The sequence below is a fragment of the Temnothorax curvispinosus genome, unplaced genomic scaffold (genome assembly GCF_003070985.1).
Source record: "Temnothorax curvispinosus isolate PA1 unplaced genomic scaffold, ASM307098v1 QBEX01010899.1, whole genome shotgun sequence".
Lineage (NCBI taxonomy): Eukaryota > Metazoa > Arthropoda > Insecta > Hymenoptera > Formicidae > Temnothorax > Temnothorax curvispinosus.
The window spans coordinates 186,805-203,757 of NW_020220679.1; the positions used below are offsets into that span (position 1 = coordinate 186,805).

Consider the following 16,953-nt stretch of genomic DNA (forward strand, 5'->3'; position numbering starts at 1 on the left):
AAATTGCGTTTTTCTCGAAATTACTTCGGATAGACATTGATCGTTTTTCCCCTGTACCCTTCCATTTGTGTCTATATCAAACAAGGGAACTGTCCTTCACCAATTTTGATAGGCTCTGGATATATTGCAGAATAGCGAAAAATCGAAGCATATTTAGAGATTGAAACAACCCCTCGAGAGAAATTCCAAATTGGATTACGAGTGAATATCTCTGAAACCGTGAGGTATATGAAAAAATGTTTTATTATAGACAAGAAGATTACGGTATTAAGCAATCTCTGTAACCGTGTATTTAGATTTTTTTTAAAATCATATTTTTTTACATACCCCCACCCTTCAATGGTATTTTCGCAAAAATACAATTAAAAATTGCTTCGAAGCCGATAAAAAAATAGTGTGTCATTTTTCGCTACTCTACAATTCATTCAAAACATATCAAAATCGGGACAGTTCCAAACGTTCCCTTGTTAGTTACATAATGTCAGCAAGCCTATTCTTTTTACATCTATGTAGCATTAAAACTTTGTGTAGGATAACCCTCCCTTTTTTCGTTGTCGATGATTCGACTGATCCTCGGTCCAACGATAAACGGCGCTTCTCAGGGAAAATGAGCGCGAAATTAATGCGTCCCCGCGGTGGAATCGGGATCGCGCGAGTTTGAAGCACCGACCGACATACAACGGGGTGAGGCGGCGCGTATCCGTGCGGATGCGCGCGAGGCTCGGCGCTCGGCTCCTCCGCGAGCGCCCGCGTACGGGCCGCGCTCGTCGCTCGCAGTATCGCGGCGACCTTCGAGTCAGGAGTATCCGTCGGTTGCGCATCTCGTCGACGTCGCGCATCGGTCCCGTGCCCGGCGAAAAGGGGGATATTCGCGGTGGACGAGGAGGCCCGCCGCGCGCCGTCGTGAAACGTGAGAACCTCTCCCGCTCTTCGTGACCAAATTCGTGCGCGTCGCCGTCGCCGTCGCGGCGCCTCCTCGGCCGAGAGGCCGATTCCACGAGTCCCGAGCGCGATCGGCCGGGAAAAAGGGGAGAAATTGAAAGGAAGTAACTTCGTGGCACCTGTGTCGCTCGATATTCCTCTCCCCCCCCCCCCCCCCGCGCGTTTCGCGATTCGCCAGGACGAAATCTTGATCCTGCGATGTCTGTGTGATACATATACGTGTGCGAGGTGTTTTCACGAGTATTTCTGCCCACTTTACCGTCTCCCCGCGCCAGCCCGGAATCCGCAGAGAAAGGGGTTGCAGACGGAGGGTGGGAGCGAGACGTCGAAGGTGTCGGAAAGGTAAAACGGCTGAGAAGAGTTAATATATACGCGTTGCAAAACCTCGAATGCGCAGATTTCTCGACTTGTGAATGGCTTGATGCGCACGGTTCTTGTAAGACGTTTCCAAAAATATCGCCTGGTACTCGTATATCAGAGTGCAATCCCCCTGCTAATTGTGATTTTTGGAACTTGATCGGTGATCACTGAAAGTACAAGTGCGGCTTTCGCGAGATTGATCCTAACTTTTCGCACACCGTGTTTATTATGGAACAGAATCCCGCGTCTCTCGAGTCTAAAGCACGAAAAGCACGTTCCCTGGTATATCGATCACTCTCCGAGCCGGAATTTTGTTAAGGGAGGCACTTTCGCAAGATGCCTTTGAGTTTTTGGATGCATCGACGGACGGAAGTGATTTAGCTGAAGGCTAATTTGTTTTCGGGAATACTTGTGCTTTTTCTACCCTTTACGCGAATAAGCTCCGAGTCCTTTGACCGATTGTTCACTCAACGTCGAGCTGGTAAACAGGGAGGTCGAAGGCGCTCCTTTCACGGAAAAAGAATTTCGCGCGCCGGTGCATCGCTAGCGATCGCCACTGCGCTGCTTCCGTGTCTGAGGTGTGCGTGCAGTTTCTACTTTTTCCCCCATTCGTCGAGCTGATAGAATGTCGCGCGCTTCGCGCTATTGCGTGATTTTCTTCAGTACCTTATATACCAATGATAAAAATGTCAATCACAGTCTCTTTTTTAACATTAATACATATGAACATTACACATTAATTAACGGTCTACGACAGTAATTGTAAGTAAAAGTTTGGAATCACCACATATAAATTTTTACCCTGTTTACATTCTATTTATATCTTGATATCCTTTAGCGGCTTAATCCTTTTTCGAACTGTTTAAAAGATATATTGAGGATATTTCAATATACCTATTGTCGTATATATCAATTTTTATTGGCTGGTTCATTAACTGGCAATGACATTTGATACCTGCCGCGTCCGATGCGAGCTCCGGCATTGTGTAACTCCGGTTACACCCCGTGAGTTAAGGTTATTATTACGCAGTAACTATTACGTATTCGCACGATGCGCAGCTCAGATTTTGGCGAGGGGAGATTCCATTAACCACGGTTTGGAACCCTAAATCCAAGCTCCGGCTCTCCACACTACACATACTAACGTGGCTCCGTCTCAGATTCCTCAGCGCTCGGCTATTAATTCTCCAAAGCTAATTAACCGAGATGTGTCGTACATGCGAACTTAGTTTCCGTAGAATTATATATGAAATATCCAATAAATAATACGCCTAACAAGTTTCATTTCAACTACAAAGAAGTTAATTTGAGAAGCGTGACAAGAACCAATATGTACGGAAATAACGAAAATACTGCGGTTGCGTTAAAATAAACGATTAATAAATGTCACTTTTCAATTTGCTCTCGAAGAGAGCCTTACGTTGCGAAAGATAATCTCTCTCGCTGCGATATATTCCTCGGGAACGATCGGCGGCAAAAAAGCATTACGCGCCGCTCTTGCAAATTCATGCAAAGCTTTCCTTTTCGGACAAGATTCCCGGGCTTTTCATTATTTACGTGCCAGCAAGTAATCAGATTTGCGACAACTTGTTGCTTACCGGAAAGTGCGCGCGGAAAGGCGAAGTTCGAAGACACGGAGGCGGAGATTCGCGCTAACAGACCGACGAGAGATATAAAGGAACGTGAGCGCGCGCGCGCGCGCGCGAGGAAGAGAAAGAGAGAGAGAAAGAGGGAGAGAAATCAGCCCCCGCGACCATTAAATTAATCAACCCGCCCGACCTAGGAAAACTAGGCGACGGGCCCCAAGCCCTGAAACTCTTTGTCATCCGCGATCGTTTGTACACCGCTGTCGCGTCTCCCCTCCTCGGTCGCCGTCGCTTCTACTTCCCGGGGACGGCGACGATGACGACGGAATAGGGTCACCGGGGCTGAAAAACGAACGAACGACGGTAGATCCCGCGATACAACGACCGCGCGAGGACGCGCGGAGCCCGGGGTGTTGCAAACGGGGAAACATAACTCGCGCCCGGTATGAGTTACTCCGCCGGCGCCGGTAATGAAACATAATGAATTGTAAAGCAAAAAGGAATTTTCAGTTTACCCGCTGCTGCATGCTCGCGCGAGGGGTTGGCTCGCGGGGTCTCGCGCGCTCCGCGGTTAAATAATGTGTTTGCCACGGCCCCGTATACTCTCGGTCTCGCAAGAACCTTCTCTCCGGCGAAACTACTCTCCAGCTCCGCGTTCCCCGAAGTGCGCTTCGTCGTCGTCGAGCCCGACTCTCTCGGAGCGAACTATAATTACAGATTTTTACGCAACGCGTGGCTGACGCGAGCCGCAAATTGAGGACAGTCTCCAGTGACGTTTGCCCGCACAATTTCACACATTTTCACGGTGCAAAAATAATGGAGGGAAAATCTCAGAGACTACATTTCTGCGTGATGCGTCTTAGAGAATAAAATGAAACTGGACAGACGTATTATTCTTTGCGAGAGACGAAAGAAAATTTCAAGATACCTATTTTTCGTTAAAAAAAAAATTAACGTGACAAGCTTCTTTCCCGTAATTTAACAATTTTACATAGAAAATAAATTATTTCATATAATAAAACGAGATTCTATTATTAAAACTTAGAAGATGGAATATTTCTTACAATCAATAAAAAAGTTAAACGTACTTGAGAATAAAATCACATGTTTTTGCATTTTGCATCAAATATATAAAAGTTTCTGGTAGAAACTATTTATATCACAGCAAGACGGTGGATAATGCATGGCATTGAATCGTGTCTTTCTCGGATCCCAGTTTCTCACAATCGCGCAGCGCATTGTGATCAATACCGAATCGGGAAGATACACTGAATAATGCTGAACATCGAAAGTTTTGTAGTTATCTCGCTGTACCGGCGCGGAGGGAAATGCTCGGCGATGGATTCGAAGTTCGCAAAGAGTTTCGCGCGGGGGATATAAATATTTTCCGTGTGCTTTTCATTAAGTGTTCGTTTACTTTTTAGTCCTTCGTCAGAAAGACCAGCGGCGGGATACAGAATGCTCGTCTTAAAAACGGAAATCTTCTGTTTACAGAGAGAAGCTTTCCCAAGCGTTAACACCGTAAATAAGCAATATTTTCGAGCAATACTTCCGAGCGTAAGATTCTCAATATTTAGACATAGAGACACTTATGCAAATCTCATCTGTCATGACTTATAGTCAGAATGATTTAGTTATCGTGTTCAATATATGAATAGTAATCAAGAAATTTAACGATAAATATATCAAATATTTGTTTTAGAATTTTGTCATACAATTTTATTATCAAGAACAAAAATAATCACTATTTCACTTTAATACTTTTTATCCTTGTATGAATCCCTGTAATTGCTTAATATCAAATATCTTGCACGAAAATATAATCAAATATTTTTACAAATATCATGTATACAGGGTATACTATCCTATGTAAATATCTTGCACGTAAATATAATCAAATATTTTTATAAATATCATGTATACAGGGTATACTACCCTATGTATATGTGTAGAATAATATGAGCCACTTTGCAAATTCGATTTGATAAGTAGAAATATTTTATAAAATATTTTTTATCGAGTAGCGAATTGATGGCCGTCAATTCGCACTCGATATCGCACTCGAACGGTTCTAGCGACGAGATTTTTCTTGGAGCCGAGTGGTCAGCCCAAAAAACCCGACTCGAGATTTGGACGACTCGCGACACGAGTGACGTCGACCGATCGGAAGCGATTCGGATATGATTTGAATTTTGAACGTGCGCGGATCTGCATACGTAAACACGTGAAGATGTCACATTCACTTGCTCGCGGGATATGATTGCGTACCCGTGCAATTTCGCACAATCATCTGGAAAGAGGGACACAACCGACCGATTCCCGATCTTCGGTCGATAGGTTACGGAGTTTTAAAGCGCCACGAGATTTATGCGACTCACGGGGAACATACGTATGCGGGAGCAAGTGATGGCGATGGCGGCTTTTACGCCAAGCAGTTTTCTCGATCGTTTCCGTGGGGTAAGATGATAATTGAAGAACGTTCTACTTCTCTCTTTTCGCCATCAAGTATAATGGATTCACTTAGAAGAGAAATCGGCACGCGCTCCTATACGCGCGATAGACGGAAGGGACGCAAGGGCGCGGGCGTTCACCGAGCGTCACCTTTCACGCGGCGTTTTATCCGCCCGCGCGATAATACCGCGTTATCCTTTTGATTGCGTCCATGTAAAAGAATCCCGGAATCAGCCCCCCCATGCTGGGCTCTCGGCGCCACCTGAATTATTCAGCAGTTACGCGCGCGCGGCGCGTCTCCTCTCTTTCGGCGACACGCCTGCGGATCAATCTTGTTTACCGCTCCGAAACCGGGTTACCACCGCGGAGAGCTTGCTTAACAATACAATTCGCAAGCACCCGTTTCTGGGCTGTCGTCCTGAATTATCATATATGCCTCATTCATCGCACGCTTCAGAGCGACATGCATTCATTATCACAATGACTTGACTTTCGGAAGTTTGTTTTCGGCCCTAATGACGGGTCCTCCGATGAAGTTAGAGTCGATTTTGTGGAAACTGTAAAATATGAAATTAAAATTTAAGAAAACTTAAATAGCAGCAATTCAAATGTTTTTCTCGAAAAATATCTATAGGGTAAGGAGGAGCTATTTCAGTCAGTTAAAAAAAACCGAATAAAAGGTTTGCAAGACAGAGAGTTTTTCAGTTTTCAGGGTAAGGAGAGGATTTTTGATTTTTTGGGGTTTTTTGTCTTGAAAATTTTTTATTTGATTTTTTTCTTTAACTGAAATAGCCTCTTCTTACTCTAGTGAATGAAGCTAAGTAAAGTCTTATATTTTACTCTTATTGTTCGCTGCATTTGAATGCTACGATTATGCGATAACGCGTGATTATGCAAGATGCGTGTAATGACCTTGGTGCCTATAGAGTCCTGACGTAAAAACGAGACATTTTCCCACCGACGGAAATATCAGATGATTACTTGGCCCTCAGAACATGATGAATTGTTACCTCACTTTATTCTATTTCAGTCCATTCCCCGATAAGAGATAAGCTTTATATTTTCCCCGGTATCGTGTAGTAGTAACCGTAGAAATTACTACTCCGGAGTAGCTGCACTTGTAGGTCGTTCTGCAACTTTATCTTTCCTTGACGTTTCCTTGTACCGAGCACTTTAGAGAAGTTTCACGTTTCTTTTAATATTTTGTTGGAAACACGCTCGGAAAACTGTCGAGAATAACGGACCCGCACACGCGCGCGCACTCGCGCGTCGAATTCCTCATCGCATGCGTTTCGAAGCATCCCAAGTATGCAGCGCGTACACGGACACGTGTTAACACGTGTCGCATATTTTGGCGCGCATCAGTCGTAGTTAATAGGCGCTCGACGACGATTTTTATCTCCTTCATTTCTTTTTTTCTCTCTCTTTTCCCCCGCAGATGTCCCGTGGCACGTGGCACCGGTGGTCGGTGCTCTTGCTGCTCCTGCTCGCCACGAGATTCCTCTCCGTGCACGGCCAATGCGGATCGTACGCCCAGGACCGGCAGGAGAAGCAGGAGAAGCAGGACAAGCTGGCGCTCTACAAGGTCACCCTGAGGACCTACTGGTCGAGGGCGCGATTCCCGCGACACTATCCGGAGTGGAAGCCTCCGGCGCAGTTCGGCAAGCTGATCGGTGAGTAGTTCGTGTGCAGCGTCAGTTCGCGTTGTTTCGCGGGAAACAGATACGACAATTTTTAGTGCGTTATTCACCATAGCACCCTGTCCGACACGATGATTTTCGTGTGATTTTTATATATCCGTTTTATCTCTCGATTATATTTTTGAAGCATATATATTGTCACTGAGTGATATGTTGTTTTATTTGCCTTCAAAAATTTGCATGGTATACACGAGCAGCGGTAGAGCATAGTAAACAGCGATGAATAAAACATCGTAGAATACACGATTATTATTCTAGGATTAATGCTGCAGTCTTGGTTGCAGTGATGAGTAAAAGCTTGAAGTAATTCGCGTAACTGGCGTATGAAAGGAATCGAGCGATTTCACGTGGGCTGCTTTTTTACAGAATAGTTATCGTCCAATTCAAAAGCTGCGATGTCTCATTTGCGACGCATTCAAATCCGGCTCGAATTTCGAGTGAAAATTGAAATGTAAAACGGCACGTCGAAAATACTTCGCTCTTTACATACGTATCAAATGCAATTTTAATCGAACGCGGCGTCATGAAAATTAAATTAAATCGTTCCCCGGTGCAATCCGAATCTCGGTCGATGGGGAACGCGATAAAAGAGCGAGATTTTTCTGATTATTTCGAATCTGCGCGCGCGATCCGCGAGCAACGCGATCATCTCTCCGCAGGAGGAGCGGCGTCACCTTAATGAGATTTCTCGACGCTTTCTCTCTTTCTCACGCCGACTGTTCGCGTCCCCGGTGAACAGAGCGGTCTCTCGCGGTCTCAACGGTCGCCCGGTGAACAGCGCGTCACCGCCGAAACTTTAATTCGATCAAATCCCTCCAGGTCTTGCGCGATTCCGATCACGGCGAATACTTATTTCTCTCCCGGCGCGGCGGCGGTTTGCGGGCCGATCGTGCGTCCGATTCGGGCAACGTCAGCCCGAGTCTTATTCCCCGGGTTTATTCTCTTTCGACCTCCTTTCCCCGGCAGCACGAAGGCGACCGCGACGGGGAATGAAACGATAATTGGAGAAGTTGGGAATTATCGCATGACACCGCTGGCGTTTGCAGTCGTCTGTGATGCCGCGCCTGACGCGAATTTGAAATGTCGTCGCTCATGCACGGGTGCCCCTCGAGGTGGCTGCGCGATGTGTATACACGAGGTGTCCCGGGAACAATCATTCGATTTACATTTGAATAAATCCTTCGACTAATTTGGAATATCTGTTATCTAAGACTTCACATCGAGACCGTAACACAATCGAGTATTAAACGATAATTTTTATTCAATGTTACACCGATCGCCAGCTGATCGGGGTATCTGATCGTCTGAGTCGCTTCTGGTTGGGCGACACCCTGTAGACACACGAACAGGTGTCGTAAGTCTTCGTCGGTCCATAAATCCCTCGCATCCCCTCTTGCTACCAGTTAGTCTCTATAGTTTCGCGCTTTCGGTTGGTGTCTGTGGTCGCGACCCCTTCATTCTCGCCTCGCCTCGTCTCGTCGCTGCCCGACTCAGCCACCCACCCACCTCGGCTGGCACCAGCCATCCCTTTCTTCCGTCGTGAAGTCGAATAAATCCCGCCGTTAGACCCGATCCGGCCGTTTCGCCGAATGTACGAGCGTTCCGCGAGAAACCTCAAATTCGAATTAGAAAGCCGCGCGCGCGCGCCGCCGAAATTCAATTTCCAGGCTCCAGCGGAGTCGAGAAACCGCGGTCGGCGGGCATGATATGAGGAGAATCCGGAGAGCTGCGGTTCCCGACCTCGGTCGCGTTTTGTTCTTCCGCCGAATCGTTTTCCTACGCCGACAGTAATGCTCCGCGACTCGAAATTACTTCGTGAAATATCTCATTCGAAAGTGAAGCTAATAATAACGATTATACGAACGAATTGAACAATAAAAGATTTCATCGACAACAATTAATCACAAATAATTATATTTCTATAATTGGGTTCTTAAGTTATCGGAGTGGTTCTTATGTAATCGATAGATTACTTTTCCTTTGAAAACTTAGGTTTCTCAAAGTTTCGTATATCCAATCGCCTTTCTCCGTTTAATAAATAAACCACGTATTTATATTTACCTATTTTAATTGCGTTCGCGAAGTACATCAACGTTTACTTCAGCGATAAGTTTAATAACTACATTGCTGTCCAACTCGAAGTCAATTTCGCAAGAATGTAATTTTACAGGTAAGGAGGAACGCAATTCGAGAAATCGGAAAAAATTGTATAGGTTGGCCTCGGGAAAAGGATCGAATGCCGGTTAAATAAAGAATCGGAGGAGAGGCATGGGATATATATATATATTTTTTTTTGCGTGATACGAAAGGGCCACGTGAAGTGGGCTCGAAACAGAACGAAGCGGAACAAAAGCGGCGACAAAACGTAATCGAAAATCCTTTACGCCGTCCCGGAGAGAGATCGCGGGGATGGAAAAACGAGGCCCGACGAGGGGTGGGTTTGGGTCAGAGCGAACAGAGGATGGTAGCAGGTTTCTCTCTGCATTCCGCAGGACCTCCACGAAAGACCTCTCTCCGTGGATATATCCTGCGTGCACACGGACGAGCGAACACGTTCGATCGTTAACGGCCGACTAATGGAATGGAATTCGCATCGCTTCGTCCTCTCGGCCGTATATACACCCCCGTCGTTTCCGCCATTCCTTCAGCCTCGCGCCCAAAATCGTAAAACTGTTGCCGGCGCGCCGCCGTTGCTTTTTCCTTCGTGGCTCCGGTCGATTAAGTTCGATTTTTTTTCTCCTCCCCCGGCTGCTCTTCTTTTCTCCGACCTCGGTATTTTTCTTCCCCCTCCTATCCCTCTTTATCCCTTTGTTCCTGAATTCCAGATTTAAGTGTAGGCGCACGCAACCGTGCGCGGTCATGTTTTTTTAAGGCGTTATCGTCTCTAGATACACGATATACCGTATATAGGTACATTTTTTATACTCTACGGCGCGCAAGTATAAAGATAAATCTCGCTTGGACGAAAATAGACGGATTTCTCAGTTGATATCATACTTATGGACTTTATACGACAAAGATAAAATAATAATAGCATTTTTTTCGAGATCTTTCTCTTACACAAAAAAAGTCTGCCAAAAGACACATTCGAGATATATTGAATAATTAATGACGAATCAAATAATTCTAATGCAAAAGGATAATACTTCAGTGCCCCCCGCGCGTAATCGGCGTAATACCTTTGCGAAAAAATGTCACGTTTAACTAAATCGGGAATCGAGCATAAGCGCATTGAAACCAGTCATAAGTAAACTGGGTCGGAATAGATACGCACATTTTGCTCAGTTACGAGCTCGCAACTTGCCTGTGCAACATATTCACGAGGAACAAAGAGACGCGCTGTTACCGCGCGCGTATCTGCAAGGCAAACACGATAATAATAGCGTCGCTAATGCACGGCAGACGCTACGCTAATGGCGAGCAAATATCTTTTTTCAGTAGTAAAGCAAATTACATCAGTTAACAAGGAAAATCTTGTAAATGTCTTTGCGCGACTTGCGAAAACGTGAAATATTTTCTGGAAGGCATAAAACAATCTTGCGACACTTTCCGAACATTTCGATTATAGAACGAATCTAACTTTAAATTCAAAAAATATATTTAACAATGTTAAAATTATTGACATTTTACTTTGCTACAATATTAAAGAAAAGGTCAGCGTAAAGTACATTTGATGTACTTTGATATATCACTAATTATTTGCAATAGCATCACGTGTGTAGGTATAACGACTCTTTCATTATAATAATACACAAAGTGTCGTATATATTGACGCAATAATCCCGTTATGATGAATTATTCTCTCGACAAAAAGTGCCGATCGATATTCAGATTTTTATTTCGTATGAACGGCGGGATTATTACGGCCATATGTTTTCCATAATATGTTTCCCCACGTAGCTTTTATTCAGCGGCGATGATACACGTCGAAAGTTCGAGTTATTCGTCAGAGAGGGATTGTCCCGAAACCATCAGCAGGCCGAAAGGCACTTTGGAGTAGGTATGCGAAAAAGTTTGCCTATTGCCCGTATGCTAAAGCCCGGTGTCCACGATGCAAGAACTGTGTCCAAGTTTCGATTTAAGCCGATAAACTTGCAGCTCTTACAGAAAAGTAGCAGTTTCATTGGCTTAAACCGAAACTTGGACACAGTTCTTGCATCGTGGACACCGGGCTTAATAGATGCCCATAACAGCGACAGGAAAGAATGATTCCCCTCGTCATCGACGGTCCGTAGAACCGATAACGGTACCGCGGGATAAACATCGTTTAAGATACTTTGTATACTACATTTCGTGGACGCGCGCTTTGAGGTGTATTCACGCGGTACGCTCCATCCATCTTTAAGTCCCCCCGCAGAATCTCTTTGGACGTTTGAGCGTCCTCTCTCCCGTGGCGTGAATCATCCAGCGCGCATAGGGCGGCCCAAAAATATCTCCGCTGAGCGCCGGCTTGCGATGTAAATGTGCCTGAATACGCTAGGATAGATTCACTAACGACCACTAACTTCGGTAAATAATCACTTTCGTTCGTGAGCGTTCGAGAATCAGAGACATGCTTTATGTCTTCATCTTTAAGAAAAAGCGACAACATATATTTATATGTTGTCACTGTAAGACTATAAACGTCAATAAAATATAACATAAATAAATAAATAAATAAAGTGAAATACGTATGCAGAAACAGATTTAGCGATTATAGTATTATAGGACTGAGACTGCTGATTGGAACCACTTCGTCGACTATGAAAAGAGTGATGCTCTCATGCAGTCTATGCAAGTCCCGTGGAAGTCTGATCATGAGCGACTAGGAGCGCGCAGCAGGGGTGGTGTCCAATATAATGCGACGTACACAATATACCGTAGATTTCCCGGCAAGTTCCCCCGCGTTTAGACACCCGCCGACAGAACGTCTTGAAACTTCGCCGGAAGTGAGGCAGACTTCGCCAGAGACGCGGAACGGGGCCACGTAACAGCGCGCGAAGTACGTGCGCGCCCAAGTACGCTAATCCCGCCGAACTTTCGAAATATATATTCGCGTCCGCGAAGCATATTTTCCTTTCTTTATTAGATTCCGGTCCCCGCGCTTTCGCGGGATCCTCGACTCGGCGCCGTGGCGGAGAGCCAAGAAAAGAACGTACGCCGGATCTGTACAATAATTCTAGTGGCGTCTGAACGCTAATTGTGTGAAATTGCGCGAAGACACAACGGGCACGTAATCGTCGAATGACTGAGGTGATTTATGAGAGGCGAAATTAGAAGAAAGATAACACGCTATCAAAATCCCGGTTTTAGTATATAGGAAACCGCGCGAGATGGGAAATGTTTGCGCGAGATGTCAGACTCCTCTTTTGCGGACGAGCCAAGAGAGGGCCGTTTCTAATTATTCTACACCCGAGACACCCGCATCACGCACGCACGCGCGCGCACGCTGCTCTCGCTACTTTTTCTTTTTTCCTTCTTTTTTTATTTATAGCCAGAGAGCGGCGGTTTGGTGCAAGCAAGGTGCAGAGGGGGTCGACTGGACTGCGAGCGAGGTAAGCGCGTGGAACGGAGATCTAGAAAAAGCGCGGAAGAAGGAACGAAGTGAAAGAGAAAGGGAGAACGAGCGAGAAGACGGGTGGGGTAGCGCGCGAAGGGGAGGAGTATTTTTAGCCTGGACCGGAGAGAGGAGCCGAGCACACGAGCTCCTCTCGTTTTGCTCCCGTTTCTCTTTTCCCGTATATACACCGGCTGCACCCATATTGACGGTGAAAAGCAGAAGAAACGGAACGGACGGCGGGGGGGGGGGAAGGCAGAGAGTGCCATTGTGTTGGCGGATTTGTTAAGATTGAAATGTCGATGGGAAAGAGGGGATGCAAACGTACTGTGACTGGCGATGGATCACTGACTCCCTCGTCGCGCGAAAAGATTACATAATACGCAGGTTGGTTCCCCGACCATGTATATCCCGGATCGACCGACGACGTTATACAATCATCCGGGGTCTCGCTAAACTTGACGTACTTCGATCCTCCTCGCGGCCTTCCCTTCCGTCACCCGACGCTTCGAAAGGAAACCGGAAGCACTCCGCGCGCGTCTCGGCTAGTGATGAGACTGGGAGAGGGGGAGCATCAAAGCAATTTTTAGTGTACCACTTCCTGTTTGTCTGATCTCAGTGTTTAGTCTTCTTTCCCGAGAGGCACTCTCAAAGCGGTACTTGTTACTCGAATGCAAGTTTCCGGTTTCTCATTAGCAAACGTTTTACGTTATGTCATCTCCGTCTAAATTTCACGTTATCAAATACACAAAGCCAGGGTGTGTACATCATCTTTTAATATATTAATCTATACTTAAATACATTCTACGTATACACAGTAACACAGGCTATTGCCATTCGCGATATTCTATCCTTTGACTCGTATGCTAATGACTCCTTTTTAGGTCGGCTTTTTATGCGACGGAGATGAATGATGTATCAAAGTTGCACATTTAAAAAAGATGTATTCCATATGATAGCGCGCATTAGGGGCGAATCAGCTTATATCACATCACGCGAAGGCAAGCTTTAACGATTTTACTGAATAATGACGTTCATCGCTTTTCTATTTTCTATTCACGCAATAAAATCGTTCCTCCGATTACTTCATTCCCCGTGCTAATTGGCTAACTTACCAAGACGCGCGCGGATTCTCCGGCAAATCTAAAAAGCCCACATTCATCTTTGTAGAGCATCTCGTTGCTCGGCCGTTTAAGCGGAGAGCGAACGGATTTACAATTTAATGCCTGTTCCAAGTCTTAATGTTAATTAAGCGAGACTCGCTCAAGCCGCGATAACGCGGATTCGAGACGGCGACGTGCCGCGACTGTTACGCGGCTCTTTAGTGGAGGATTAAGACCGTCCTAATTTCCGCGATCACGAGTTTCGCAGATGACACGTCGATTCGCAATGTCGACGGTAAGTCGCGTGTATTGGCGACTCGACCCCTTAAAAATTTTACCAATTTCCAAGAATCATTCGGATCTATTTGCTGCAAGCTCAGGAATATTGCACGCGGCTATCGATTTGTCCCGATGTGGCGCGCGATGTAAACACATTCGCCGTTCGCCGACCTGATATAGCGATAATACGGATAATAATTTGTGGCGACAGGAAATAGCCGGCACATTAATAACGACGTGTCCGGCATAGTCGATGTCTGCGTTTATTTTGCTGTCGCGGCGACCGACGGCGATTGAGATACCGCGTTCTCCCAGTGAAACGCCGCGAAAAATATTTATTACGGCGCATCTCGACAACGAAAATAGAACGGGTTAATGTACTCGGGGACACACACGAGTCACTCGCGCGAACGAGCATAATTGATATTCGTTTAATTAGTTTTTCGCGCATCACTAGTAACGAAATATTGGATTGAAAGAATAATCATGCGCGAAACGAGCGCTCGCAAAAGTCAACTTTTATCAGACGACTGAGCGACGTTCTTCGCTGCTAACACGGTTCTAGCCATCATTTTTTTTTCTCTGAAATGTACATTACAAAATACGTTATTATATTATTAAATCAGAAATTTTTTTTTATACAACTCTTTTATATGTTGTAACATATTTTTGTGCAGCTCATCATTGCATCATTTCGTAATGTGTCTCATTGTTAGATCAGAAGCTCATTAGTTATGCATAGATATTTTATAATATAGCAGCATTAAATAAATCACGACTGATTTATTAATATCTTTCACAATCATACTGCGATATTTATACAATTGTCGGTGAAAACAAATTCTCGTCATAACACATAAAATGGGTTCGGTATTAATAACAGAAGTTTAACAAAAGCCGAGGGCGAAGCGCGGCGAAAAACAAGAAGGCGTCTTAAATCCAAAGTAATTCATTAGGAGCGTCGCGGCACTTCTGGTTTTGACTACCCGAAGGGTTTTTCTCTCGGGGGCGAATCTTCCCCTTATCAGTGTCGTAATCGCCAGCCAGAACAAACCGCAAAGTGTAACGAAGGAGGAACCTGGTTAGAGGAGCGAGCGACTGACAGAAAACCAGGGGTGGCGGGCGAGGTCGGAGGGAGCGAAGGAGAGAAAGAGAGAACGCGAGATGATGGTTTGAGGAGGGAGGGTGGAAGGCAGGACAAGTACGACGGAAAGCTTTCTGTAGCAGATGTAGTACTCGCATCTGAAAACCATCCCCCGAGGGGCTTTTGTTGATTTAATAAACGCTAGCCCTCGAGAGCTCACCAGCCCCCGACTACCCATTGTCGTACCCTTCCTTCCTCTGTCACCCCATACCATACCACCCGTCGTCGTCTCCTTTTCTCTCTCTTTTTTCTTTTTAATGTATATTTTCTATCTTTACTTTCGTTTAGCCGTCTTCCGTTTCAGTCGCTCCGCTCTCGTTCATTTGTTTCCGGTGCTTTCGGATTATGTTACGCGCGAATCAATGTCCGAGCACCACACGGCGGAGGGTTGGGGCAGGTGGGGATGTGAGAAGAGGGGGAGGAGAGGAAAAAGAGACCTTTTCCCTTTGTCGCAGCGAGCATTTGCATGATACGCGAAAAACCGAAGCGCATAACGAAGCACGGCGCGACGATGCCGCGTGTTCTTGAGCACTTTCGAACTCGCGGATACATCCGATTGGATTACAAAGCGCGGGATTTTGCCATATACGATTTTGTGCAGCGCGGCTGTAATTACCTTACTCGTTATCCGAACTTCTTTTCAGCGGCGGCGGTGCGCTCTCGTTACATCGTATCGCATTCTTTTCCGGGTTTCCGCTTCCTTTTTTTATCCGCGTCGGATGACCGTATCACGTTTCCCCCCCCCCTCCCCTTCGTTACGATATCGCATTTTTATCAGGACGAATCTCCCTTTGAATTTTAATATTCCTCGTCACATAATGGAGTCGCGCACTCGACAAATAGAGTCGGAAAATCCTTATCCCTCCAGGATCTAGGAGCAACCAGTGTCAAGTGGTAATTTCCTGTGAAATTATTCAAATGGCGCCGCCCTTCTTCGTGAAGCTCCTGCCGCTCGGCGATTGGCACGGGGAGCAAATCACCCGCATTTTCTCCGCTCTTCGATTCTGGGACGAATCTTAGGGTCTCGTCCTTTGTGATCCCGGTGAATCTCAAAAGACGGCTATTTACACGATAAGATGAGGTGAAGCTGAAGAACGATCATTAATATACCTCGATCTATTAACGACACGTTCACGATCTTCATATATTATCGAGTAATGATTTGGTCACAATAAATCGCTTCGTGAAAAAATACCTCCGACAAAATTAAACGTTCTTCAGGAATAACGTTTTTTAAGATTAGTTTCAAGTTCAATCGACTTCAAATTAAAATTCTGAAAACGTGCTAGCAACTGATACCCACAACTCTTGCACTTCATTTGCTTCTTTCGGAATTTCCATAATTTCCGATCGCGAATATTACCTTCGCGTTTCGAATCGGTTAGACGATTTTTAGTCGGACCTCGTCTTATTATACCGCGCGTGACAAATCTCCGTCGCCGATAAGCTCGCTGATAAGCGTTAGGTAATGAGTGCTCACGTCCCATTAATAAATTCTTTCCCTCGCCGAGAGCTCTTCACGAAAGGGGATTATCCCTTTGGAGCCTGGATCCCTATCTCAGCCGCGCTCGCGCTATCAACAGTGCACTCGCACACGCGGTTTTCATGGACACGTATACACGTACACGTACGCGCACGGCGCGGCACGGGCGCTGCGACCACCGTTTGCGTAATGAGCCACATTCCCGGTTATGCGATCGTCATAATAATGCGTCCTTGCACGGAATAAAATCTGATTAACGAGCTAGTTTGGCGGAAACACGATATTAATTACGATTTAGTGCTACGTAGGTGGAATTTCATTTCAGGAATTGCCTCGGTTATTCAATATACGTGCTGGAGTCTCGCTGTG

At 45.7% G+C, this 16,953-nt stretch overlaps 1 protein-coding gene across 1 annotated transcript in view; it reads left to right on the top strand.

Annotated features, from left to right (window-relative positions):
- The first annotated feature begins 788 nt into the window (after positions 1-788).
- LOC112460858 overlaps positions 789-16,953 on the top strand; it is a 162,948-nt gene continuing 146,783 nt past the window's right edge. Inside the window, exons 1-2 of the mRNA XM_025025766.1 lie at positions 789-1,284; positions 6,778-7,012. Of these exons, the coding sequence (XP_024881534.1) occupies positions 6,778-7,012 (235 nt within the window). The 5' untranslated portion in view covers positions 789-1,284. The remainder of the gene's footprint in view (positions 1,285-6,777; positions 7,013-16,953) is intronic.